A 24,729-nucleotide genomic window follows, 5' to 3' on the forward strand; every position below is an offset into this window, starting at 1 on the left:
AATGACCTCAATACATTCTAAATACACCCCCCCCCCCCTCCCCCAAGTGTATTTAAAAGTGGGCTTTCACCTTGCAGGAGCATGTGGAACACTGGTTGGAGGTCCGTGTCCACAGCTGTCCATCACTGTACTCCTGGCCATCCAGCAAACACACTGACGGACAAACACACACACACACGTCTTCAGATCTCTGACGCGCTTCTCGTAAATACAATCACCCCCTCCCTCCCTCCCACACACACACACACACAAACAAACCCACACAGAACACGCTGAGCGGCACCTGTGCACTGGGGGCAGCACTCTCCCGGGGGGGTGCGGGGCTGTGCGCACGGGGTGGGGGGGCAGAGGAGGGGCACGCAGGTGACGGTGCCCCTGATGCAGGTGCAGCGCTGGCAGGGGTTGTGTGTGGAGGAGAAGGTCTTCCTATGGGGCTGGACCAGGCCCTCGTACAGACAGGAGTCACACACGGGACAGCAGCCCCCCGCTGGGACTGGGTGGGAACACTGTGACGGACAGGGCTTCCTCTGACAGCTCACCACCTCGTTCTGGGAGAGGGGGGAGGAGAGAGAGAGACATAAAGAGAGACAGAGAGAGATAGAGAGAGGGAGGTAGAGGGAGAGCCATAGAGATACAGACAGAGACAATACAGAGCGAAAAGACAAAAACAGATGTGAAAAGAGGAGTTGGAAAACATCCAGGGTTGGCGCTCAGGGACTCTGCAGTGGGAGGGGAGGTGGGGGGTCATCGGGCCACTCACCAGACAGGTGCAGGTGGAGCAGGGGTCATAGGTGGGGGTGAACGAGGTCCCAGACTGGTGCTCGTTCCCCTGGTACAGACACACCCCACTGCACACGGGACAGCATTCCCCCGAGGGGGTGACGGAAGAAGCACACGCCACGGCCGGGCACGGTACGGACACACACACCACGCCCCCGTTCTACACACACACACACACGCACGCACGCACACACACACACCAGGGACATCAAGACGTGTCCTGACAATAGCTGATGGTTTACATGGCTAACCTATCTGACAGTCTTACTCTAATGACTCTGAGGTTCTGATTGAAATCATCTGATCAGCTAGGCTACTACCACTACAGTATTACTGTAAGTCATATAATATATGTATTATGTATATGCCCGTTGGATCTCACATGTATTTTACATGTGAGATCCAACCACCTTTGTGTGTGTGTATGTGTATGTATGTGTGTGTGTGTGTGTGTGGCGTACCAGGCAGGTGCAGCGCTGACACTGGTCTGCAGGGTCAGAGAAGCGTTCCCCGTTGGTGCAATCCCGTCCGTGGAAGCGACATCCGTCACACACCCCACACTCACAGCCGTCCACGGCAGGGTGGGGGCACGACACCGCCGGGCACCTCCTCTTCACACACACCACCTGCCCCCTCTGACACGTACACACAACGTGTGTGTTAGGATGATACTGACCCTCGCCCCCCCGAGCTTCGTCCCCGAACACACTCACTGTGCATGTGCAGTCTTCGCACCGTGCTCTGGTTGCAGGAAACAGCTGTCCATCAGCGTAGGTCCCTCCCTCAAACAGACAACCTACACACACACACACACACACACACACACACACACACAGACACACACACAGTAAGTTAGAACAAACAGACAGACAGACCCATGCAGTGCATGCGGTTCAGGGGAGTGAGGGTGGTACCTTCACAGACAGGGCAGGCACAGGAGCTGGTGATTGGGTGAGGGCAGTGGGCTGGGGGGCACGGCTTCGGCCCGCACCTCAGCGAACCGCTCTACAATGAAACACAAACACCGGACATGACTCACATAAACTACACACAAGACAGAGGGTTAGAAGCCTGTCTACATGATTACAGGATGATGTTAGATGTGGATATAGGATCTACTGTAGGATACATCACAGGAAGGATGTATTTTAGGAAGTAGGATATGATATATTATAGTCTGCATTATAGGGTACAGGATTTTTGGAGGGTGTTTGAAAACAGTTTTTGGATTGCTTGTCGATGCTGGTGATCTATCATTTGTGTGGTGTGTGTGTGTATGTAAGTGTATATGTGTGTGTTACCTGGCAGGTGCACTCTGAGCAGGGGTTACTGGGGTCAGTGATGGACTGACCACTGGTGAGGATCACGTTGTTATGGAAACAGCCTGTCAAGAGACAATATTTCCACATATATTGAGAATGCAAGACACTTATTACGAGTATTATTAAAGTGGAACTGAAGCTTGTGCGAGTGTCTTTGTGTGTGAGAGTGGGCACATGTGTTTGTGTGTGTGTGTCCAGCGTACGTGAGGGAGTGTGATTGTGAATGTGTGCATGTTTGAGAGTGTGTGTATGACTGCATGTGTACATGTACAGAGTGTATGTGTTCGTTTGGTGTGCATGCGAGCGTGTCTATGACCGCACGTGTGTGTGTTAGTGAGTGTTTGTGTACGTGGGCGTGTCTATGACCGCACGTGTGTGTGTGAGTGTGTGTACATACGATTACACTCCCCACAGCAGCTACCGGGAGGCCTGTAGGGGTGTGTGCACTCGTTATAGCAGTACAGCTCAGTGCATTGGACGTCCCCTCGGTCGCAGGAGCAAACAGAGCACGGGTCATCCTCAGAGACAAACTCAAAACTGTCAGGAAGCAGTTGACCGTGGAATAGACAGCCTGTAAGGCACCCAGGGACAGACACCCAGAAGAGGGTTAGGGTGAGCCAGGCTGGTGGAGCTGGGTGTTGGGGGAAGAGGTGAGGGTTGGGGGGGTAGCCTCACCACGACATTCCATGCAGCACTCGCCCTGCACGGGGAAGGTACAGGAGACTTGTGGACAGGGCTTTTTCTCGCAGTGGATGGAGCCTTCCCGACACACACACACTCCGCACGGGTCGGACACATCCCTCCAGGACGCCCCGTTGGCGTGTTCCTGGCCCTCGTACTGGCAGCCTGGCAGACACACACACACACAGGCATGGCAAGTGTGGAACATCATACAATCATGTGCTCTGAAAGTATTTGCTGAATGAATATGTGACGTGAACGTAATCTCGCAACACTGTTGTGGGCGTTGTGCGTAATCATTTGCGTTTTACCATCACATGTCCGACAGCACTCCTGTGTGATTGGGTGGGAGCAGGTGGCCAGTGGGCAGGGCTTGCGTTGGCAGTGGACAGTCCCGTTGGTGCACAGGCATGCTCGGCAGGTGTCGGCGGGGTCATAGAAGCGCTGTGTGTGTCTGTACGGTCCGCCCTCGTAAACACAATCTGCAGGGGGAGCTTGGAAGTGTGTGTGTGGGGGGGGATTAAAGAATAGGTGGGGTGAACTCCAATCCAGGTACTGAGACACTCCTCTAACCCGCCAGGCTGGGGGTGGATCCTAATAGTCGGTGGTAGCTTCCTACCCTTGTTCACGGCTCTCTCCCTGCCTGCACTTTCCTACCTGGACACTGGGGGCAGCACTCTCCAGGCTGCATGTAAGGGTTGGAGCACTGCAGTGGGGGGCACCTCTTCATCAAACACTGGACGTTACCATTCTACAACAAACACAAGCACACACACACACGGTGAGAAACTGACCAACTATAACTGGAAACAAACCTGGGAAATGTGTACAGAAAGGCAGTAAACAAACACGGTGAGTAGACTCACTATGCAGTGGCATGTCCTGCACTTGTCTGAAGGGTGTGGGAACTCCTGTCCATTGGGGTACTCCTTTCCCGCATAACGACAACCTGTAGAGGAGCACCAATCACTGGGACACACACCATGGCTGACATACCACACTATTGTGACATGGCATACAGGAAAAGGTTCGATGACTGGATGACTGGACGACTGGACTTCAGAATGTGTGTGTGTGTGTGTGTGAATGAGTGTGTTGGTGCGTGTGTGTGTATGTATGTACTTGTGTAAGCGGGTGTGTGTACGTGCATGTGTGTGTGTGTGAGAGAGAGAGCATACCGTTGCAGTTGTTCTGACAGCAGGTGCCAGGGAGGGGGGCGTTACAATGAGGGCGGGGGCATTCGGAGGGGTGGCATTGGACCCGCCCTTCCTCACACACGCAGTCCTCACACGCACTCACAGGGTTGGGGAACGCCTCGCCATCCACAAACACGCGATTCTCAAAGGAACAGTCTGGAAAACACATCAAACATGTCTAGACACAGTATCATTCTGTTTGTGTGTGAGTGTGTGTGTAAGTGTGTGTAGTTGGGTTTGCAGGGCGGGTTACCCGGGCATTTAGGGCAACACTCTCCATGAGGAGTGTTTGGGTTCGAACAGTTCATTGGTGGGCAAGGTGATCTCTCACACTTCACTGTACCATCCTGAGGGGGCAGCAGAGAGCACATTGAGTTCCTTTAATCACTGTCTGCAGATCTGAAAACTGGATGGAGTCGATCAGTAGAGCAGCAGCTCCATCCCTTCCTATGATAGGACTAGGAGGTGGTTTGAGATCTGTTCTCACCACACAGCTGCAGGTCTGACAGGGTCTGTCAGGGGTGGAGAAGGTCTGTCCGTTTCTATAGATACGCTGGTTAAACGAGCAGCTCTCGCACACAGCGCAACAGGAGCCTAGCGAAGGAGAGGGGGGGATGGAGTTACACACACGCACACGCTCAGTCTCTCACTCTCGCGCACACTCACAGTCTCTCCTTCTCACACACACGTACACGCTCAAGTCTCTCTCTCTCTCTCTCTCTCTCTCTCTCTCTCTCTCTCTCTCTCACGCACAGACACCCTCGCTCTCCCGCGTACACACCCACACAATTAGACACACACACACGTACCTTTGCTCCTGGTGGGGTGTAGGCAGGTAACCGGGGGACACTGCGTGTGTGTGCACACTGTCTCTCCGTTCAGACAGGAGCAGGTGGAACAGGGGCCGTCAGGCTGCCATTGAGAGTCCTCTTCATACTCCACACCCTCCAACACACACACTGCCAGGACAGAGGGGCTCGACTGTGACGTGTGAACTAGAAAATATGTCATTTTTGTATGTCCTGTGTGTGTGTGTGCCAGTTAGTGTGTGTGCGCGCGTGTGTCCGTGTATGAACGTGTGTGCTTGCGTGTGTTAGTGCTGGTGTGTGCATGTGTGTGTGTGGGTGTGTGTGTGTGAACCTTTGCAGATGGGGCAGCAGAGCTGAGGGTCTCTGATAGGGTTGGAGCACAGCACTGGCGGACACCTCTCCTCGTGACACCTCACATATCCATCCTGAGGAACACACACCCCAAATGTGCATGCAGATCACGGTACGTCCGTGGGTGTGTATGCGTTTGTGTGTGCGTGTTCTGCACTCACCTTGCACCTGCACTGAAGACAAGGTCCGCTGCCCGCTGGGTTAAACACCTGCCCGTTATCAAACACCCTCCTCTCATATTCACACACTGCAAACACAACCATCGATCCTCAATAAGAATCACTAGAAAATGAGCTGATATCATTTAGGACCATCCTGGGTCCCGAGTTTTTTCTTATGGGTTTAAGCTCGGCTTGGGTGCAGTTGTATGGGTGTATGTGGAGCCTTTTGTGACATTGCTTGTAAAAAAAAAAAAACGAAATACAACTTGACATCATCGCAGACTTGGATGACATGAAAAAGGAGAGAGAAAGAATGAAAGGCTGACATTGGCGCTTGTGCCACACTTTTACAAGTCACACGGGGATGTTGTAATACAGCTATAGTGTAGTATGAGACACATAAACGCACTGACTGTCACAGGTGGGGCAGCATTTTCCGCTGGTCTTGGCTGGGTGGCTACAGGACAGAGGGGGACACGAGGCGTCCACCCTCTCACACGACACCTGGCCGGCCTGCCAGACGCAAGGAACATTATGACCTGCTAGCTTGGACTTTTTGGCCGTAAAACAATCTCACAGACATGTACACACACACATGCAGACACACCCACACACACTCGTCGCTTACTAAACACTGGCAGCGTAGGCAGGGATCTGTCCTGGAGGGGAAGGTTTGTCCATCCAGAAACACCTGGGAGTCAAAGTCACACTGCTCACACCTGCAGAGAGAGACTGGAGTCAGACTGGAGGCAACCCTCACCTGCAGCCAAAGCTGTGCTGCTCAGGGTGTCACTGGTTGCGACCGCAACCGGTCGGTTACCGTGGGCAACAGTCTCCGGGGCGATGCACAGGGTTTTGACAAGCAGGGGCGGGGCAGTGGAGCGGGGAACACACCACATCTCCATTCTGGGATAGCCAGAGAAAAACACAAGTTAGAGTTTGAGACACACATATCCTTATGTATATAGGTACATGCAGGAAAATGACACACATATCCTTATATGTATATAGATGCAGGAAAACGACACACATATCCTTATATGTATATAGATGCAGGAAAACACACACATGTACACACACACAATGAACATCCAGTATAAAGAATGGCATACCACACACACACACTCCTGACAGCGGTCTCCTGTTGGGATCACTGCTCCATTGCGGAAGTCATGGCCATTCAGCCCACAGCCTGAAACACACAAGGACACACAACTTGGCATATACACACTTACACAAACACGGCCACACATGCACACACACACACTTACCATGGCAGACAGGGCAACAGGAGTTGGGGGGCGGGGGGGCGGGGTTCTTACAGGTGGGGCGACACTGCTCCTTTTCACAGCGAACACGGCCCTCCTGCCCCAGGAAGAGCAGGGAAACAGGGGTCAGGGGTCAGGAGACGAACACAAGGAGACACCAGTCAACCTTCGAGGTGCCGGGCGACAGAGGGAGACCCACACAGGAGAGACTAACCTCACAGTCACAGACACTGCACGGGCTCTCCACCGGTCTCCACTTGGCTCCGTGGTCGTACCTGATGCCAGTATGGACACATCCTACACAAGGACACGACACGCATGGCAGTCAGTCACGGCAAATCGTCCCAGTCTCAGGCGGGTGTGTGGGCGGTGCACATCGGTACTAACCCCTGCAGCGAGGGCAGCACTCTCCAGGGGGCGTCTCCTGCTCCCTGCAGTCAAGTGAGGGGCAGGGAGGGGTGGAGCACCGCTTATTACCACCCTGTTGGGAGAAAAGGAGAAAGAGAGAAAGAAAGAAAGAAAGGGAGATTAAGAGAGAAAGGGAGAGTGAGAGAGAAAGAAAGAAAGAGAGAGAGAAAGGGGAACCAGAACAGCTTGAGGGTGGCACTTTAGACAGGGCTTGGGTGCGAGGATCGTGTGCATGCACTTAACCTCACGTTGCAGTCACAGGTCTGACAGCCGTCGATGGTGTTGAAGGAGGTATTATGGGGCCGGCCATCCAAATGACAACCTTGAGAAAGACAGTACATTACGGAGGTGTCTACAGTATGTATATGTATGTACATATATCAGTGTGCTGGTCAGTTGTCACTTCCCCCCTTAACCTGTGTGAGGTTTCACCTTCATTGCCTAAGCCAGCTACACCAGCGAAAAGCACTTGTAAGTGCTTGATACCGCAGGTGGGGAGTTTAACCAATCCAGCTTTATTATAATGCAGCATGTACAGTATGTGTGTTCTCACAGCTGGTACTGTTACAGTGTGTGTGTTAACATATCCAACAACCAAAGTATTGTGGAGGTGCCTTTGAATGTTCCCAGCTGTTGACTCCTGATTCCTCTCTTTCCATTTCTCTCTCTCTGTCTCTCTCTCTCTGTCTCTCTCTCCCCTCTCTCTCTTGGTCTCTCTCTGGGTTACTAGGGGAACATCTGGCTGAGCTCTCCTGCCAGTAATGACAGAACAACATGCTCCTCGTGTAACACCCTTTCTCACACACACACACACACACACACATTCACACACACACACAATTTTCTTTCATGGACTGTGACCGAGAGGTCCGCAGTTCTCCGCAAGAGAGACTAACCCTGTAACTCCATTAAAACATGATTGAGAGAGATATTTTGAGAGACACAGAGAGAGAGACGCGGTCTCTGTATGGTAGAGAGTATTTGAGGTCTCACTGTATGGGGCTCATTATGTTTCTGTGGTCTCATCGTGAACTCTTCCTCCTGTAAAGACTAGACCAGACAAGCTAAACATCAGACAGTTCAGTGAGCAATCTCTTTAATGAAGACACAGACTGGGAGATGTGTGTGTCTGTGTGTGTGTCTGTGTGTGTGTATGTGTGTCAGTGAATAATCACAGAGAGGCTAGCGGGGCTGCCCACTGTGCCAGCATCTAACAGGCATTTCCTCTAGTCAACCGAGCATGCAACACATCAAAGTCTGTGTGTGTATGTGTGTGTGTGTGTGTGTGCGTGGTGTGCGTTTGTGCGGGGTGGGTGTGTGAGTGAGTGTGTCGGCAGGGTGCCATCGGTGTCGTGTAACAAACACATGCAGAAACAATTAAGCGAGAGAGGGATGAGAGGCAGAGACAGTGAGAGAGAGAGAGAGAGAGAGAGAGAGAGAGAGAGAGAGAGAGAGAGAGAGAGAGAGAGAGAGAGAGAGAGAGAGAGAGAGAGAGAGAGAGAGAGAGAGAAAGAGGAGACAGAGAGGCTAGACAGCACATAGTAGGCCGTTCCAGACTGAAAGGAGAAAGAAAAGAGGGATGTGTTTGTTTACTTTCCTACACAATAGGAAATAGGTTTCCATAGTGTACACATGATTGAAGAGTCCCATTGTGCTGACAGTACTCTGGGACTGTGTATCTGCATGTGTGTGTGTGCGTGTGTGTCGGAGTGTATTTCTGTATGCCATATGTGTGTCTGTGTGCGTGCGAATCAATCCATTATGTGAGTTTAATTACACAGAATGCATTAGGCAACAACTATGTGTCAATCTTTGGATTTGATTGTCAATCCCTTTAGAGTTACCTACAAAACTGCCATATAAAACTGATACATTTTGTAGTGGAAACCCTGATTCTGCATTCCTTTATATGTGTCTGAGTGGTTCACTGTGCAAGCCAAGGCTGTGTACATGATCAAAGCCTAAATACAGCAGTCATGTGGAATCCAGGCTATCTGTTTCCACCCCTGCATGGAAATTCTCTTTGTCCCTGAGGTAGAGATGAACCAGAGGAAGACCTCGACCTTGACCAGTAGACCACAAAGTCACCATGGAAACCAACCAATCCATCATTTCTTTCAGCCTCACTGATTCATTCACCATTTCATATCTTCATAGTGTCTGTGAAATATCAACCTGGTTTGACATTGGTAGCTTAGGGAGGTTTCGAATTTCTGTTGTCTTTTCGTCCACACTGGTCACACTTCTTGAGTGACAGCGGGAATGCGGCCAATGGTCACCAGTCCTGACATATGACATGGCTGCCACTGATTGGATCCAACCACTCTATGAAGCAGGAACCGCAGCTACGCACACGACATTCTGCCTCGCGGTAACCACGGCAACGGGCCTCTCGGCAAAGGTCAGGACAGGTCACTGGCGCGGAGCCAAGAGGACAGCCGGAAAACCAGTGCAGCTCAAAACAAAACCTAGACACAGCGGTCCAACAAAGAGGAAATGATGTCACAATGCTGTCAAAGTTGTCTTGCTTTCTACGTATTGGAAACTAAGAGGATTTCCCTTTTAGCTAACCTAAATGGTTACCTGAGGTCAGGGGTGACAGGCAGCCAGACATCCACTGGCCTTGACAATGTCACCATGGAAGGATGAACTTTAGGAGGTTTTGGTTCTACCCACTCCCTCTGTGGCTGACCAATGAGAGCATAGCCTTGCTTAGGGTCGAGAGCCATCCAATCCTGACTGAGCCAGTGCCCGGGAAGGGAGGTGATAGGGGGGCAGGTACGTGTGATGTGGTTTAGAGCTTGGGGATTGGTCGAGCTCAACTGTTGCATGGTATGGAAGTAGAAGCGTAGATAGTGTGGCCCGTCAAAGAACCAGTTGCAGCGGTCTTTGTCGTAACCGTCTGGTCGAAACCCAAACACATCGAAACCGCCACGGTCCAAACCAAAAGGGTCAAAACCGTAAGTGCTGTAGCCGCCATCCACGAAGAGCTCTGACATGACCTTGGCTCTCTGTTCTTCTCTTCTCTCCTCTTTATCGCCCTCTTTCTCCTCCTCCTTTTCTCTCTCTCCATCCTCTCTGTCCCTGTTGTTGCCTGTCATAAACATGCCGTCCCACCTCATCCCAAACCACGTGAGGTTGGAGCGGTTGAACCCGTAGCGGTTGTACCCAGAGACATCATATCCTTCTCTGTCAATATGGTCGTGGTCAAAACCATCCTTGTCGTAACCTTGGCGGTCCCAGCCACTGCTGTCAAAACCACTGACGTCATAGCCACCGTGGTCGAACCCATTATGGTCCAAACCGACATGGTTGAAATTAGACGGCTGTTTGTTATCGTTGTGCGGCCTGGCGTCTGTGTTGTGGCCTTGCTGGGATTGTCTCTGTGAGGAGGTCACATTACAGGGAGCGCCGAGGGTTATGGGTACGTACACCACGCACAGCTGTTCCTTTGATGACATCACGTCGTCAGGGGAAACCCCAAATGGTTTCATTCGGACATTTCCCCGGCGGGCAGAGTACTGGCCACGCAAATGAGCCTTGCCCCTCTCCAAAACATGGCCGTCCCTATGCCCATGCCTCTCCTGCCATTGTGTCCACAGCTTGTCCAGGAAGGCAGAGTGTGAGAGGTAGAGGGGGTCGTAGGCAGCCAGGGGGGAGGCCATGTGGCCCCCCAGCCAGAGTCTGAAGAGGCCAGAGAAGGTCTGCAGGGTCTGGGAGAAGAGCTGGAAGTCTCCCTGATTCACCAGCTTCTGGAGGGTTACCGCGTCTGGCAGCCACACCTGACAGGACCAACACAGAGCAACGAGCAATGTCACGCACTGGAACTGTACCACAGGCTACTTGCTCTACAGGATATGAGGTTAGAATAGAAGCGGGAGACCGAGGTGTTGAAGCTCCGTCGGAGACAGGGGGACCAGCGGGAGCGCGAGGCCCAGCCTTGGAAGGGATGATGGGGGACGCAGTCGGAGCCAGGGGCCCCGTCCCCTCCGAAGAGACCAGCCTGCCACGCAGCAGAAGACAGCAGGGAGCCTGAGTCGACCGTCCACTCAAAGTAGGGAACAGCCAGTTGGCATGACGACAAGGACTGGAGCTCACGCTCCACCAGACGGAGGAAGTAGCGGTGCCAGGGGAGGAAGTAGGCGTGGTTTCCAGCCTGGGGGGCAAACTCGGCTCTCATCTGGGCATAGCCCTCCCACATACCTACACACATGTACACACACACACAGTACATACATAAAACTGGTAAACACACACACACAAAAAAAATTGTGTAATGTGTGTAGATCTGAAAGGCAGGTGAGGTCAGGTGACAGGGATACCTGGCCTGGCATGGAGCATCCTGATGGCCCTCTGATAGCGCTTCCTGTCTCTCGGCGTCAGGTCTCGAATCTCTTTCCTCTGCGTCGCCTGCGTGCACGTACACTCCACCGTCCCGCCCTGTGTGCACACGCACTCCTCGCAGCCTTGCCTGAAGGTCTCTCCGTACCTCCGAGCTTGGCCGTGAGAGAGGCAGCCGCAGCCCTCGCTGCAGCCCGCCTCGGAGCACTTCTTGCCAGGGGAGAAACTCACAGCCTCCCTCTCTCCCCGGAGGGCTCGTAGACGAGCCTGACACTTGAACAGAGGTAGGTGCTCGCAAGTGTAGGAGAAGCCATCATCTGTCTCTATGCAATCCATGCCGGCAAGGCTTCTCTCTCTTCTTCTACCCTTCTTTCTCTTCCTGTCTCTTTCTTTGAGGGTCCAGCCAAGTCAAGTTCAAGTCTGTGCTGCCATGGAAACTGTCTTCTTCTTGACCATGGGATTCGGAGACATACTCCTTGAAAGTACCATCTAGGTTGGACATGTTGTATCCATGGCGATCATAGTCCTGTTGATTGTAGCTGATAGGGTTGCCAGGTTTGGGCTGGCGGAAGCAGCAGGCTCCCATCAGGCACTGCTCTTGGCAGGCACTGAGAGACAGGAAGTTGTTGGTGGTGTTTCCTGTGCAGTATAAGAAGTCCTCACAAAGGCCAGAGGTGGGGTTGAAGGACCAGCGTTGCCGCGGTGACCTGTGACCCTCACAGCTGCTCTGCGGTCTGGGCTGCCAACAAGCCTAGACACAGCGATGGAGTGGGGAGGGGGGGGGGGATTGGACACACACACGCCCTCTTACCCCTCCTCATCTTCCAACAATACGACACCAGAACTGGATGATTGCAATCAGACACAACACAACCGAACTGACTGTTCACACAGACACAACACACCAGAACTGACTGTTCACACAGACACAACACACCAGAACTGACTGTTCACACAGACACAACACACCAGAACTGACTGTTCACACAGACACAACACACCAGAATTGACTGTTCACACAGAAACAACACGCCAAACTGTCTGTTCACACAGAAACAACACGCCAAACTGTCTGTTCACAAAGGCACAACAATGATACTGGCTACCAAGACCATCAGGTTACCGGTAATATGCAATACAATACAAGCCATACTGTGCAGCACTATGTTCTATAGCACTACAAACACGTCTAAGAGCACTGCCCTAGGACGGACCATCTGTACTATACTGTACACGACCAACTCAGCTAACAGTTAAGACACACACCACTACTCTACAGCAACTCTACAGACAACAGATCCAAACCTCTCTTTTTCTGCACCCACCTCAAGCCTGTCAAAGGCACTTGTGACCTGCCAAATAAATCAAACTGTTTAGTCATGACCAGACTAGTTGTTAGGCACAGTTTTCTGAAGTTCCTTGATAAACGGACACAACTCGACCACACAAAGAAAGATACTACACATACAGTTCTGCAGAGACAGACTGCAACTATTTGATTAACACACTTCACAGCATACTGGGGGAAATGTAGTGGTTTAGGTTAACAGTCTAGTCTAGGTAAAACGCGTTGTGACACACTAACGTGTTAGTCTAGAATGTACTAGTTTAGTTTAGTCTAGTTTAGTTAAGACTGGTCCTTTCTAGTTAGCAAGCTACCTGTCTCAGCAGCCTATCACACACAGGTCCTGTGGTGTGGGCGGGGCAGGAACAGTGGAACCCTGTGGTTTCATTGGTCAGACACGTCCCACCGTTGCGGCAGGGGGAGGACGCACAAGCGTCTGGGGAAGGGGCTGTTGGGTCACCATGATAACTGGCCTCCACTTCAATAACAATCAGGCAGCAAGGCTCAGAAGAGATAGTCGGAAAACAAGTTGGCTGCATGTATAGGATGACTGCATTTGTCGGGTGATTTAGGGAACGAGTGTGTGTGAGTGTGTGTGTGCGTGTTGGTGGGTCATGACCGTAGCTGTACTCACCCTGGGTGGTAGCCTCACAGACGACCTGTCCTGATGTGCAGGTACACACAGTGTTCAGGTGGGTCTCCCAACGCTGCCCCTCCTCCACCTCACGCCCCTCCCACACACACCGCCGTCTCACACACTCACAGCCCTCCAGGTACAGCACACGCTCCTGCAGGTCAACATTCTACACACAAAGAGGACTTTAGAATGCATGCTAGGTATGCACACAGTGTGTGAAGCATCTAAGCTGTGAAATAAGACCAGATAGGTAGCAGTTCTTCTACCTGGGCCTTGACCATATCCAGCATTCGAGTCAGCCCCTCCAGCCTCTCCTCCAGCCCCTTAAGCCTCTCCTCACCCAGGGCCTGGGGGCTGGGCAGCCCCACTTGAGGGGGTGCAGGAGGCCCCAGGACCACACCTCTGTGGGGCTGGTCACCCTGAGGCTCCTTGGCCTCCTGGGGATGGAGCTGGGGTTGGCCCTCAGCAACATCTTGTTGGGGGCGTCGCTCCCTCTCACTCCAACTGTCTGAGGGAGGGGTGCACAGAACATTCAGAGAGGCAGAGAGAGAGAGAGAGAGAGAGAGAGAGAGAGAGAGAGAGAGAGAGAGAGAGAGAGAGAGAGAGACAGGAAGAGCGAGATGTAAAAGAGGGGGAATTTGGAGAACTAGGGGGTCTTTCTACTCCAGACCAGCAATCACAGCATCTAATAAAAACATTCACAACCCTGCGAACATCCTGGGAGGAAAAAGCTAAAGTAGACTTTAGATCAAATAAATAAACAAATAATAGAAGGGGATTCCCATAGGGAGCAAATATATCACTTACACTGAACCCCAATGCTTGGGGTGTAACACACATACACGCACACACAACTAAATATACACATTGGTGTGTCTTCGTTCCGTGTGGTCTCGCTCTGAGGTCAGAGTTGAGCAAGATCATAGTATGTGACCCATACCCATCTGTTTTCTAAGCCCCTTTAATTATTTGTATTTACTGCTTGGACTTCTCATTCATCACCAGACATGTCCAGAGTCTGCATTAGCACACCACACTGCATTAGCAGCCAGCTACCTTGGTCGAACAGCTAACTTAGGATCAAATCATCTTGAGAACGTAATACTGCAGAGATGTGTACATTCAAAACAAAAAGTCGGAAGGTCAGGAAAGAGGGTACGTTTCAAGAGAGGAAATGCGAGTGGGGGCCAGTTTATAAACATGGAGAGGAAACTTGAAGAGGGGGCAAGTGCTTTTCTCATCTAAAGGCCTAGGCACAAACCCAGATGGAAAACCTCTCAGCGTGTTTTTTTTTACTCTTCCTACACATACACAAACACATGAACCATAACTGCCCAAGAGACCTTTATAAGTGTCTAACTGAAGGCCAAGTCACTTTTATACACTGCAAACAGTATAACATACATGCCCTAACCTCCATCTACACTATGCATCTACAGGCACAGGGGAGCTACTATGACAATATTGAGGCTTGAGCTTTCTTTCCGTATGTACATTTTGAACTTCGGCCAAGAATGACTATGGAAGTGTACCATTACTTACAGGATGCCGATTGATGTTGCTCGGTCCCAGAGCACAGCACCAGATTAATACTGCTCTATTTAATCTGACAGATTGTTGTACCTGTTATATTGTCACAGTTCCACGGACGCTTCTGATATGGCCGGGTGGAGATCTCAGCTGTCTGCAAATATCCCTGGAGAGATAAAGGGTGAGGGTGGGGAGAGACAGGTGGAGAGATAGAGGGATGGAGAGATGGAGGGAGATAGGGCGGAGAGACGTGGTTTAGGAGGTATGTGTTATTACTGCATAAGTTATCGCTAAAGTTTCCATATCTTGCGTTGTAAGACAAAAACATACGACCACCTCTCTTTTCAGCACACCTATCAAAAGCAAGAACAGGCAGTATTTAAACTTTGGAATGACTTTAACCACTTCAACTTGGTTGTGTGAGTAGGGGGGGGGGAGAAAGACAGAAAATAAACTGCTTGTGTGTGCATGTGAGTGTGTGAGTTTGTGTATGTGTGTGTGTGTGTGTGACAGACAGCACTCACAGTAAACCTGCTGTGGCTGTCCCCCTGTGTGCTGGCTAGTGTGACGACCAGATCTGAGGGTAGATCCAGCTTGATCTTCTCTTCTCCTCTCCTCCATAAAACCACCGCTTCTCTACAGTCTACGAACAGAGCCAGGCGCTCGGGCTCCAGCACCAGGGCCACCCGCACCCAGCCAACCCCAAAGAAAGGGCTCCCTCCTGGGAAGAACACGCTGGTGAGCCCCAGGCAGCCATGGCAGTCCAGACGCAGGAAGTTCGAGCGGGTGGATGACGAGAGCTGTAAGAGGAGGGAGGAAGAGGAGGAGGAGAAGGAGAGCAGGGTGGCAGAGGAGTTTTCCGTCTGACGCCCCACTAGGTACACCCCCATGCTGCTTTGTAGTGTGGAAGCCAGGGATAGGGAGTATTGGTGAGGGAGAGTCAGGTGGGGGGCACGCATGCGGAATTTAAAAGCGACAGTTCCAGGTTCCATTCCCTCGGTCTTAGATACTCCCTTGATAGGATGGGACATGTTAAGAGCAGCCAGGAGGTCCATCACTGTGGGACAAATGAAAGAGCCTGTCAGGATTAAGCTGTGTAAAAATGTACATTTTAATTGAACGGAAAAATACTAACAGCCAGAACAAACATATCTGTAAGTCTATGAAACCGATCACGCATACACACATACAAAAAATGAATTTGTCCTGACCATGTCTGATGATAACCTTGTTTCTGGGTCAGAATGAGTGTGTGAGTGTGAGAAACAAAGGCAGGAGGATTCTCCATTCCTTCACACATGACTGCTTCACTGGGCCATAACAGAACATTTGAGTACTCTATTTGTACTGCTGTCACAACAATGTATTGTTTAAATAAATCCGATATTCAGAAATAAATTACTTATTTGTACAATTTCAGCCAATGTCGCTTAGCCTACCATTCTCGTGGTTCCGGCTGGAATGGGTCTGTAGGGACGCTGAAACACTCCACAGAACACACACACTTATCTCCAGGCATAGGACGGTCTTCAACCACAGATAATCCATTCTCGGGCAGCAATTAGACTGCTGACAACTCGGACATAAAAGTAAGCCAAAAATATATTACCTTGATTACCTAAAGTGTGACAAAGCGTTTGCTATGATGATTAACTTGACATCGTTTATTTCGACAGAAAGTCTATCCTCGGTGTGGAACACGGTTACAGCTGCCCTCCACTCGGTTGCCGCCGAATATTCTGTCAAAGAGGCCGTCGGTAAAAGGCTAAACATCTGGACGCACGCAGGGTCACGGAGGGAGCGCCACACATTCCCCCGGGGGCATGCTCACTCTCACTTCCACACAAAGACAGCGCAAAGGAGAGGCAGGTCCTGGATAGTGCGTTAGATACACTCGATGATTTGCATCTTCATCATTCTTATAGGGATGAACAGCGCGATTTCTGGACCGTAAACAGCAAAAATGCAGTTGGTGTTCTGATCTGTCTTTGCTCCAGCTTGGCTCGCATTAACATCACTCGGGTGTCGGGTGGTCTGTTCGGTGTTAGCAACCCACTTACGCCCCTTGCCACTCCCCAGACAACTCCTCTCCTTTCTTTTCTTCCGTTGTTTTCTCTCTTTTTGGACTTGTGCACTCCTGTGGACTTGTTGATTCCTGAAGACCCTCTTTTGGTAATCAGCTAAAACCTGGTTTGGAGTTCTGGACTGGAGGGGAGCCAGCCCCTAGACATGTGTGTGTGTATGTGAGAGAGAGCGAGAGATAGTGAGTGCAGGGCTAATAATGAATTGGTGTTTCATGTTGTCATGTTTCTTACATTTAAAAAAAGTGCCCCTATAACCGCCTCCATTGTAGGCCTAGGTCTTTAAGACCCAGCCTTCCCCTGTCCACCCCCCCAACCACCCATTCCTGAACTATGGGTTAGAGGAGAATGGACCCATAGGATGAGATGTTCTTCCAAGAATCTGCACCCCCAATGAACACAGACACAAACACAGTCACATATCCTGGAGTCAGGAGGGATTTTCAGATGCAGACTTGTGATATTGGCCCACAGGTGTTTTATCTACCAGAAAACAGGAACCACCTCAATCTACCTGGTGGATCTATCTTGTTTGAACTGTTGTGAGCTCTTGTCTCCACAGGCACAGCACAGACAAGACTTCAATCAGACACTGGTGTGTGTGTGTGTGTGTGTGTGTGGAGTGGTCTTGTTAGGTGATGAGACACAGATAAATTGAGATAGGATTATGATGCACATATCCCATAAATTGAGATAGGATTATGATGCACATATCACACATGCGCTGTAAAGAGAATACCGTATAGATATAATCTCTGACCCACACCCTAACCCTAAATGTCCAACATACCAATATCAGTCACTCTGAAACCATGTTTCTTATAAAGGCAACAGTAGCTACTCTAGTATAGGGCCTCGATGTCCCTCTGACCAGTCACCACACAGCAGGACCTGCAGACAGGGGAATGTGGCTGTTATTTATTTAGTGGGACTTGTGTTCATGTCACACCACACATAACACATCGTTAAAGCATGGAGGGAATGTTCCCCTGTTTACTAAGGGAGCTACCATTGATGTTAATGACGTAATAATAGAGGGTGGAATGAGAGGACTGAAAAAACTGTCTTTCCAAATGAGAATCCAAACACATTTACATATAAAGAAGAATTCTCTCATTATGTGGGGTTGAGATTTGAGTTTTTCTGTTACAGGCTGATCTGTTACTAACATGAGCATTGTTCCAAACATTACAATCACATGAACCAATAACTTCAGAACTGAATGCAATCAAAAAAGTAAATCAGTATTCATTTCATGGGATACCATTTATTTATATCACAGTTTGAAAACTGACAAGTCAGTGGGTAAACTAGTCACATATTATGGATTACTTAAGAAATGGAAGGCAGTTTATAGAGACATAGACAGTAGGTATACAGAAACCTCCATTAACAACAACCAATTATAATTGGTACAATTGCATTGAACTTAATAAATAACCACTCACAAAAATACAATCACCTGACTGTGTGCCACAGATAACCGACAACTCCTTATTATATTAAATCATATATAAAATGTGTAGGATTTTTGTTACGTGATGACAGTGGATATCAATATTTGATGTCTCCCCCCCAGACACAATGTGTAATCCAATCACTTCAGTCAGTCTTCAGTCAGTCTCTCTGATTGGTCTGCTGATACTTACTTCTTTGCGCCAGGTCGGAAGGTGAGGAAGACGGGCTGTAGGCGTTCGAGGGCTCTCGCCAGCTCTTCATCCTCCCTGTCATGATCCTCGTTCCTCAGACAGTTCTGCTCTGCATCTTCATCCCCCTGAATGTCCTCCTCATCCTCTTTCTCGCTGCCAGGGGTCTCTCCAGAGTGCGAGCAAGCTGGCTGCTTTCCAGTTGGGCTCCCTGTGCCCGCTCCCGCCTCCCTGGGCGTGTGGGTCTTCTCGGAGCAAGGAGGGGGGCAGTTTACCTCGGACGGTGTTTCGGGTGGAGAGGGGGAGGTGACACGCCATTGGACGGGGGGAGGTGCCGTGTGGGTGGGTGTATTAATGGACAACGCGGGGGACTCTGGTGTGCGGGTGGATTCGGGGGTGGGTGGGGGTGTGCCTGTGTCATCGACGATGGGGGGTGTAAGCACCGGTGGGGGTCGTGGAGGAGGCAGAGGTGGGAGTTGAGCGGGGGGGTCCTGTTCTGTGGGTGTATCACTGGGCACCCTTGAGTTGACCTTAGGTGGAACCGAGTCTTTCGGTGGCTGGGGTGAAGTGAGTAAAGTAACTGTTGAAAGAGTGGGGAGGTATGGATGGAAAGGTGTGGCTCTGTGGATAGAGATGGGTGAAGACATAGGGGAAGGAGGACTGGTGTTTTGGGGAGCAGGAGACTGAAGAGGAGGGCTGGAGGGGGCAGAAGATGGAGGAGGACTGGTGCTAGGGTGAGCAGGGCTGGAAGAGATACTGGAAAATGGAGGGGTGCAGCTGAGTGGTGCACACATGGTATCGAGCAGTGCAGGGCTGAAGTTAGTCAAGGTGGGGCTGAGGCTGGGGAGAGGCAGGTTAGACTTGCTGGGGGGATCGAGGCCTCCGTTGGGGCCATTCCTGAAGTAGATACCCTGTTTGCCCTGGAGGCCGAAGGTGGAGGTGCAGTCGGTGAGAGCCTCATTGTGGAAGATAACCTCATCGCGGACAGGCATGGGATTGCGATGGCTCACCTGAGGAGGACAGGACAGTTAGAGAGAAACGGGGATGGAACACGCACCAGCAAGGGGTCACAACCAGCCCGAAGATGAGATAGAGGAGGAGGAGAAAGAAGAGGACGAGAAGGATGTGAAGAAACTCACCACCTGGAACCACCGTAAACTCTAGGGGGCAGTGGAGAAGACAGAAGACAACACGAGTCACGAAGAGAGTCATTTTTGTGTGTGTAGGTGTGTTTGTTTCTTCCTATTGAGGGCGTGAGGGGTTCTTAAGGTTTAACGATGGCCGTCTCACCACGTTGGGGTGTTTTCCCTGGGCCACACAGCCCCGGTCGGAGGGCTCGCTCTTCCCCCAGTGTCTCCGGAGCAGGTGCATCATGGCCCACAGGATGCACATCAGTATGCTCATGAGCACACAACACAGGCCTACAGCTTTGCCCAAACGACAGGCGTTCATGCGCCCCACCTCCCCCAGCGGGCCCTGAGGTACTGCACACACACACGCACACTACATCAAGTCGACAACATTTGTATGTTCATTGAAGCATGTTGGCGTTTGCATGTGGAGGTGTAAGTGTGTGTTACCTTCTTGTCCATCGTACAACACCTGCACCAGTATAGAGGCTTGGGCGGTTTCACCAGACTCCTGATCCAAAGCCACTACCTGGACCACATCATCACAACACGGTGAGCTCTGCCCAGTCTAACCACCTCATCACCATGACACACACTCTCACGTAACAGACACCGGGATCCACCCAATCACAGCTCACCTCTAGCATGTGTTTCTGCGACGGCATCAGCTCATTGGTCCGGGCGATCAAAAGCCCATCTTGTGTGACGTGATAGAACTGAGTGTGCTCAGATGTGGGATTCAAGAAGAATTGTATCCTGTGATTGACTCCCTGGCGATTGAAGGAGTGAATGGCATGCATCAGACGCTGTGTGAGTGTGTACGTTTGTGCGTGTGTCTGTGTGTGTGTGTGTGTGCACGTACGTCTGAGAAGTCCTGGTCCTGCACGTGCAGCATCAGCACCGTGTTGCCGTAGGTGTTGACCAGGGAGACGGGGCTGTTGCCCTCCATCACAAAGCCCCGGTATGCGGCCCGGTCAAACTGCGGAGGGAACCGGTTCACTGCCAGAACACGGATCAGCACGGTGGCAACCGAGTACTTCCGAGGGTCATCCCTCTGGTATGCCTGAGAGAGAGGGAGAGAGAGAGAGAGAGAGAGAGAGAGAGAGAGAGAGAGAGAAAGACAGAGAGAGAGAGAGAGAGAAAGACAGAGAGAGAGAGAGAGAGAGAGAGAGAGAGAGAGAGAGAGAGAGAGAGAGAGAGAGAGAGAGAGAGAGAGAGAGAGAAGAGAGAGAGAGAGAGAGAGAGGGAGAGAGAGAGAGAGAGAGAGAGAGAGAGAGGGAGAGAGAGAGAGAGAGAGAGAGAGAGAGAGAGAGAGAGAGAGAGAGAAAGAGAGAGAGAGAGAGCGAGGGATAGAGAGAGAGAGCGAGGGATAGAGAGAGAGAGAGAGAGAGAGAGAGAGAGGAAGAGAGAGAGAAAAGAGAGAGAGAGAGAGAGAGAGAGAGAGAGAGAGAGAGAGAGAGAGAGAGAGAGAGAGAGAGAGAGAGAGAGAGAGAGAGAGAGAGAGAGAGAAAGAGAGGGAGAAAGAGAAAGGAAGATAAAGTTTACTGTGAGCTTGCGTGTAATCTGAACTTGACCTGCATGTGTGTGTGTCACCATAAATCACCATGATTCGTAGACGCAGTGTTGGTGTGAGGAGTCTGTCTTCCACTCCCCGAGTTAGTCTGACTTCCCCTGTCACTCTATCCATTAGAAAACGGCCATTATCGGCCCCTGGCCATGCACACGCGCGCGCACACACAACACACACACACACACAGGGCAACACAGTTTCATCACGTGATGCTGTGTAGCATCCCACTCAATTTATTTCTAGTGTGTTTTGTAGCTATGATGTGTGTGTGTGTGGTGTAGAGTAGAGTAGCATACTGTTAAGTACCTGACAGGATGGTGTAGTTGAGCGGAGAGCTGAGACTTCTGTCACCGTCTACAGCGTGGATAGGTCCAGGAGAGAAGTCCAGGACAATATCCTACAGCACAGACGCCACACGCAAACATGACACCATCACAACGGGCCCAAAACACACCAGGCGAGAGGTATATATAGGGGTGGATATATCTCAGGGGTAGAGAATTTTACTGCAGATATAGAGACTTATTTGACGCTTTGGACAAAAGCTGGTCTGCTAAATGAAAACATTATGTGAAATAAATAAATAAAAATAAAAAAAACATGGAGGACCTGTTCTCCTTCTGTTACGTTGACAGAGTACACAGGGTTGGCGCAGATGCGACTGGATTGGTCCTGGAAGAGTAGCGTGCAGGGCAGGAATTGTGGGTACTGGTCGTCTCCGTCTGTGACGTCGACGGTGACGGTAATGCTGGTCATGAACTGCTCTGGTGTGTTCATCTCCTGCAGCACAGCAGACCATACACAATGAAGCCGACAGGGCCTATAGCAGCAACAGTGTGAAACAGCCAGAGAGTTAAACAGGTGTGGGGAGGGTACCGTCGCGTAGATGGTTACGTTCAGCTGGGTCTTGGTCTCATAGTCCAGAGGTTTCACAAGCATCACAGTCCCACTGTTAGGGAGGTCCACCTTGAAGTAATCAGCGTCAGGCTGAACACACACACACACACGTTTATGGTGGTGCAGTGGGGATAGCTACATACTGTTTTCTGATCATGGGTTTCTTGTAAGCATGTGTTAATGTCGTACCGATGATTGGTCAATGGAGTATATGATGGTGTCTCCATCTGCATCAACAGCCAGGACAGAGAACACCAATGTGTTCACAGCTGTCAGCTAGACAACCAGGAAGAGGCAGATCATCAATAAAACCAGCAGTTCATGGTGAGAACTCTGTATGCTTTTTATCAGTTTTTGTGTCTGTGTGTATGTGTGGAAGGTAGGTGCTGTGTGTTCCTACCTCACTGATAATGAGTGGCTGGACAGTAGTATTTACAAACACAGGCAAATTATCATTCTCATTTAGAATCTCCACCATGATCCTATATTTATTCTGCAACACAAATACACCCGTTTTAACACACTATTCCACAGCAAAGGGGACCAGCAAATACAGAAACGGATGTACCTGAACATTGTGATCTTCATAGCAAGTCAGCGCCGCCATAAGGATTTGCCCCTGCGCCTGAAAATCAACACCGTAATCTCTTTATCTCTTTTACGCCAAATTAGATCTACTGAAGTAAAGCACCTGGAATAGGACGAGGGGGACAGGTTTAGTTCAGTCACTTCCTGTGTTTATATGTGGTCCAGCTATTTGATGCGTCATTAATACACCCTGTTCTAATGCATCATATTGAGTCCAGGCTAGGACACATAGGAAGACCAGACAACTGTGCTGACAACTATGACGACTACAGACAGATCTTCCATAGCCCTTTACTGTTGAAATGTAATGAAGAGCACTGGTCCAAGTTTTGGAGAATCATGATCCAACTGTGCTTACCTCTCTATCCAGGACCTTCTCTGATGATGTGTTGAGTCGGAGGTTTATGCCCTCCAGGAAGAACCAATCAGCATTCTGCCCGGTGAGGCTCCAGTGAATCCCATTGGCTGTCTCTGTGTCTACAACTAGCTCAGCGACGAGCTGTCCCATGTGACTGTTCTCTCTGACGGTCGCAAACACATCCTGGCCTTCAAAACATCCTCCCCAACCGGACATGCCTGTTCAGGCACACACACACCAATTTGACCAACTCAGAAATATTTTTGATGGTCAACTCTGACTTCAAGTCATATGGGGGAAAATATTCGAATTTGTGTTTACCTGAGGTTCTGTGTAGGCAGACATATAGCACCAGAGAGGAGGCCAGCAGCCTCAACAGAGGCAGCCTCCATAGCTGCAGCCTAGCCCGGGGCATCCCTGGGCTGAGCAGGCCTTGGGCTCAGTTCCAGACCCTGGTCTTGACCAGGCCTCAGGTGTCACTTCTTGACCAGGCCTCAGGTGTCACTTCTTCTACCACCACAACCCCTTGCCTGCTCTAGTCAGCTTCTGGAAGATATAGGGAGTGGTGGAAAGTCTGTAAAGCTAAAGCCGTGCAAAAGTAAGGGAACTGTAGAATTCGAATGAGGTCAAGATTGTCAGTACCCAACCCAAACACGCACTGACACGCTTACACTCCTTTAATTCCATCCAATCCCTGTAAGTGGGTTTCCAGCTCTGTGAGAGTGAGACAGACCACTCTCCCCTGTCTCAGGTTAGGACAGACCACTCTCCTCTGCCTCAGGTTAGGACAGACCACTCTCCTCTGTCTCAGGTTAGGACAGACCACTCTCTCTCTCCTCCCCCTATCTCCCTCACCATTCTCTAAACACATTCCCCGACACCCAAAACTCTCTGCCGTAAACGCAGACATCCACAAACAAGATTGACCAGGACAGTTCATTCTGTGTACGTTCCGAAGTGTCCTCGGTAGTCCAGTGTGCTGTGTAATTATGTGTCAGCCTTGTGACATCGACAGTTCAAGTCTTGGTAGATGGGGAATCCCCTTGGCTGGAGCTGCGCCACCCTATCTCTCTCATACACACACGCTCACACACATCATCCTATGCTGACTGACCTGTGGGAGTCAGATCCGTAGAAAGTTCTCTGCGATTCTCCCTCTGCTCGACATTTGGGAAAAACATCATTACTCCTCCTCCACACCGTCCTGTTCAGTCCGACCGTCTCGCAGCGATACACACACGCTGTCACACACACAGACACACTCTCGAGCGTACGGCACCAACGAGTAAATACCTTAGACTGTACACAGGTTAAAACAGGAACAGGGAGCAGCTCAGAGGGAGTGTTGCGAGGATTACTGTCAGCTCAGAGGCTAAACCATGAAGGTGGGCTTCACCTGACCCAGGCTTGAAAACTGACCAATCACAGCTCCGGTAGCTAACAGACTGGCACCCTGATGGGAAGTCAGAGATAAGAGTCACAGGTCACTGCCTGATAGACAGACACCAGTCTGATATCCAAGCAGATTATGTGTGATAATGCCTCAACCTAATCTAAAAAGAAACTGTGATACTGGTTCTTGAACGTGTGTAATGTCATAAAACAACACAGATTGAGAGTTATGCTGGTA

General features: G+C 50.6%; 3 protein-coding genes across 4 annotated transcripts in view; all 3 read right to left on the bottom strand.

Annotated features, from left to right (window-relative positions):
• kcp (kielin cysteine rich BMP regulator) overlaps positions 1-17,025 on the bottom strand; it is a 22,288-nt gene extending 5,263 nt beyond the window's left edge. The window contains exons 1-31 of the mRNA XM_062461706.1: positions 16,269-17,025; positions 15,354-15,886; positions 14,923-14,995; positions 13,566-13,807; positions 13,297-13,465; positions 7,225-7,298; positions 6,956-7,049; positions 6,783-6,865; positions 6,572-6,665; positions 6,413-6,492; positions 6,121-6,206; positions 5,929-6,019; positions 5,714-5,813; positions 5,301-5,386; positions 5,120-5,213; positions 4,789-4,938; positions 4,467-4,573; positions 4,233-4,326; positions 3,962-4,135; positions 3,650-3,732; positions 3,441-3,534; positions 3,095-3,277; positions 2,778-2,948; positions 2,500-2,673; positions 2,082-2,164; positions 1,695-1,785; positions 1,494-1,576; positions 1,242-1,415; positions 761-940; positions 284-548; positions 71-153 (exon numbers count right to left, since the gene is read on the bottom strand). Of these exons, the coding sequence (XP_062317690.1) occupies positions 71-153; positions 284-548; positions 761-940; positions 1,242-1,415; positions 1,494-1,576; positions 1,695-1,785; positions 2,082-2,164; positions 2,500-2,673; positions 2,778-2,948; positions 3,095-3,277; positions 3,441-3,534; positions 3,650-3,732; positions 3,962-4,135; positions 4,233-4,326; positions 4,467-4,573; positions 4,789-4,938; positions 5,120-5,213; positions 5,301-5,386; positions 5,714-5,813; positions 5,929-6,019; positions 6,121-6,206; positions 6,413-6,492; positions 6,572-6,665; positions 6,783-6,865; positions 6,956-7,049; positions 7,225-7,298; positions 13,297-13,465; positions 13,566-13,807; positions 14,923-14,995; positions 15,354-15,886; positions 16,269-16,377 (4,197 nt within the window). The 5' untranslated portion in view covers positions 16,378-17,025. The remainder of the gene's footprint in view (positions 1-70; positions 154-283; positions 549-760; positions 941-1,241; positions 1,416-1,493; positions 1,577-1,694; positions 1,786-2,081; positions 2,165-2,499; positions 2,674-2,777; positions 2,949-3,094; positions 3,278-3,440; positions 3,535-3,649; positions 3,733-3,961; positions 4,136-4,232; positions 4,327-4,466; positions 4,574-4,788; positions 4,939-5,119; positions 5,214-5,300; positions 5,387-5,713; positions 5,814-5,928; positions 6,020-6,120; positions 6,207-6,412; positions 6,493-6,571; positions 6,666-6,782; positions 6,866-6,955; positions 7,050-7,224; positions 7,299-13,296; positions 13,466-13,565; positions 13,808-14,922; positions 14,996-15,353; positions 15,887-16,268) is intronic.
• Positions 7,713-12,963, bottom strand: LOC134021170 (uncharacterized). Its single transcript, XM_062461707.1, has 4 exons — positions 11,299-12,963; positions 10,860-11,179; positions 9,560-10,758; positions 7,713-9,444 (listed from the first exon to the last, which is right to left on the bottom strand). The coding sequence occupies exons 1-4, from the start codon at positions 11,651-11,653 to the stop codon at positions 9,252-9,254; spliced, it is 2,067 nt and encodes a 688-aa protein (XP_062317691.1). The 5' UTR covers positions 11,654-12,963; the 3' UTR covers positions 7,713-9,251.
• A 1,138-nt stretch (positions 17,026-18,163) lies between the features above and the next one.
• Positions 18,164-24,446, bottom strand: LOC134021171 (protocadherin beta-10). 2 transcript variants are annotated; one of them, XM_062461708.1, is made up of 16 exons: positions 24,214-24,446; positions 23,421-23,645; positions 23,100-23,317; positions 22,722-22,778; positions 22,554-22,646; positions 22,343-22,429; positions 22,133-22,243; positions 21,866-22,036; positions 21,563-21,653; positions 21,290-21,396; positions 20,549-20,749; positions 20,325-20,456; positions 20,137-20,215; positions 19,847-20,040; positions 19,696-19,716; positions 18,164-19,566 (listed from the first exon to the last, which is right to left on the bottom strand). In XM_062461708.1, the coding sequence occupies exons 2-16, from the start codon at positions 23,512-23,514 to the stop codon at positions 18,556-18,558; spliced, it is 2,667 nt and encodes an 888-aa protein (XP_062317692.1). In that variant the 5' UTR covers positions 23,515-23,645; positions 24,214-24,446; the 3' UTR covers positions 18,164-18,555. The 2 variants fall into 2 exon arrangements, with proteins under 2 accessions (XP_062317692.1, XP_062317693.1); XM_062461709.1 differs by lacking the exon at positions 22,554-22,646 and having other exon boundaries at positions 24,214-24,445.
• Between the last annotated feature and the right edge of the window lie 283 nt (positions 24,447-24,729).

The sequence above is a fragment of the Osmerus eperlanus genome, chromosome 5 (genome assembly GCF_963692335.1).
Source record: "Osmerus eperlanus chromosome 5, fOsmEpe2.1, whole genome shotgun sequence".
Taxonomy (NCBI): Eukaryota; Metazoa; Chordata; class Actinopteri; order Osmeriformes; family Osmeridae; genus Osmerus; species Osmerus eperlanus.

Bases quoted from the DNA above. Each gene is read 5' to 3' on its own strand.
- LOC134021170 (XM_062461707.1), bottom strand. From the start codon at position 11,653: ATGGATTGCATAGAGACAGATGATGGCTTCTCCTACACTTGCGAGCAC. The intron at 10,759-10,859 runs GTCTCCCGCTTC...TGGTCCTGTCAG, and splicing joins GACGGAGCTTCAACACCTCG to GTGTGGCTGCCAGACGCGGT. The intron at 9,445-9,559 runs GTAACCATTTAG...CGCTGTGTCTAG, and splicing joins CCTGTCACCCCTGACCTCAG to GTTTTGTTTTGAGCTGCACT.
- LOC134021171 (XM_062461708.1), bottom strand. From the start codon at position 23,514: ATGCCCCGGGCTAGGCTGCAGCTATGGAGGCTGCCTCTGTTGAGGCTG. The intron at 21,397-21,562 runs GTACTTAACAGT...GTGCATGGCCAG, and splicing joins CAACTACACCATCCTGTCAG to GGGCCGATAATGGCCGTTTT. The intron at 20,457-20,548 runs GTACGTGCACAC...TTCAATCGCCAG, and splicing joins AGGACCAGGACTTCTCAGAC to GGAGTCAATCACAGGATACA.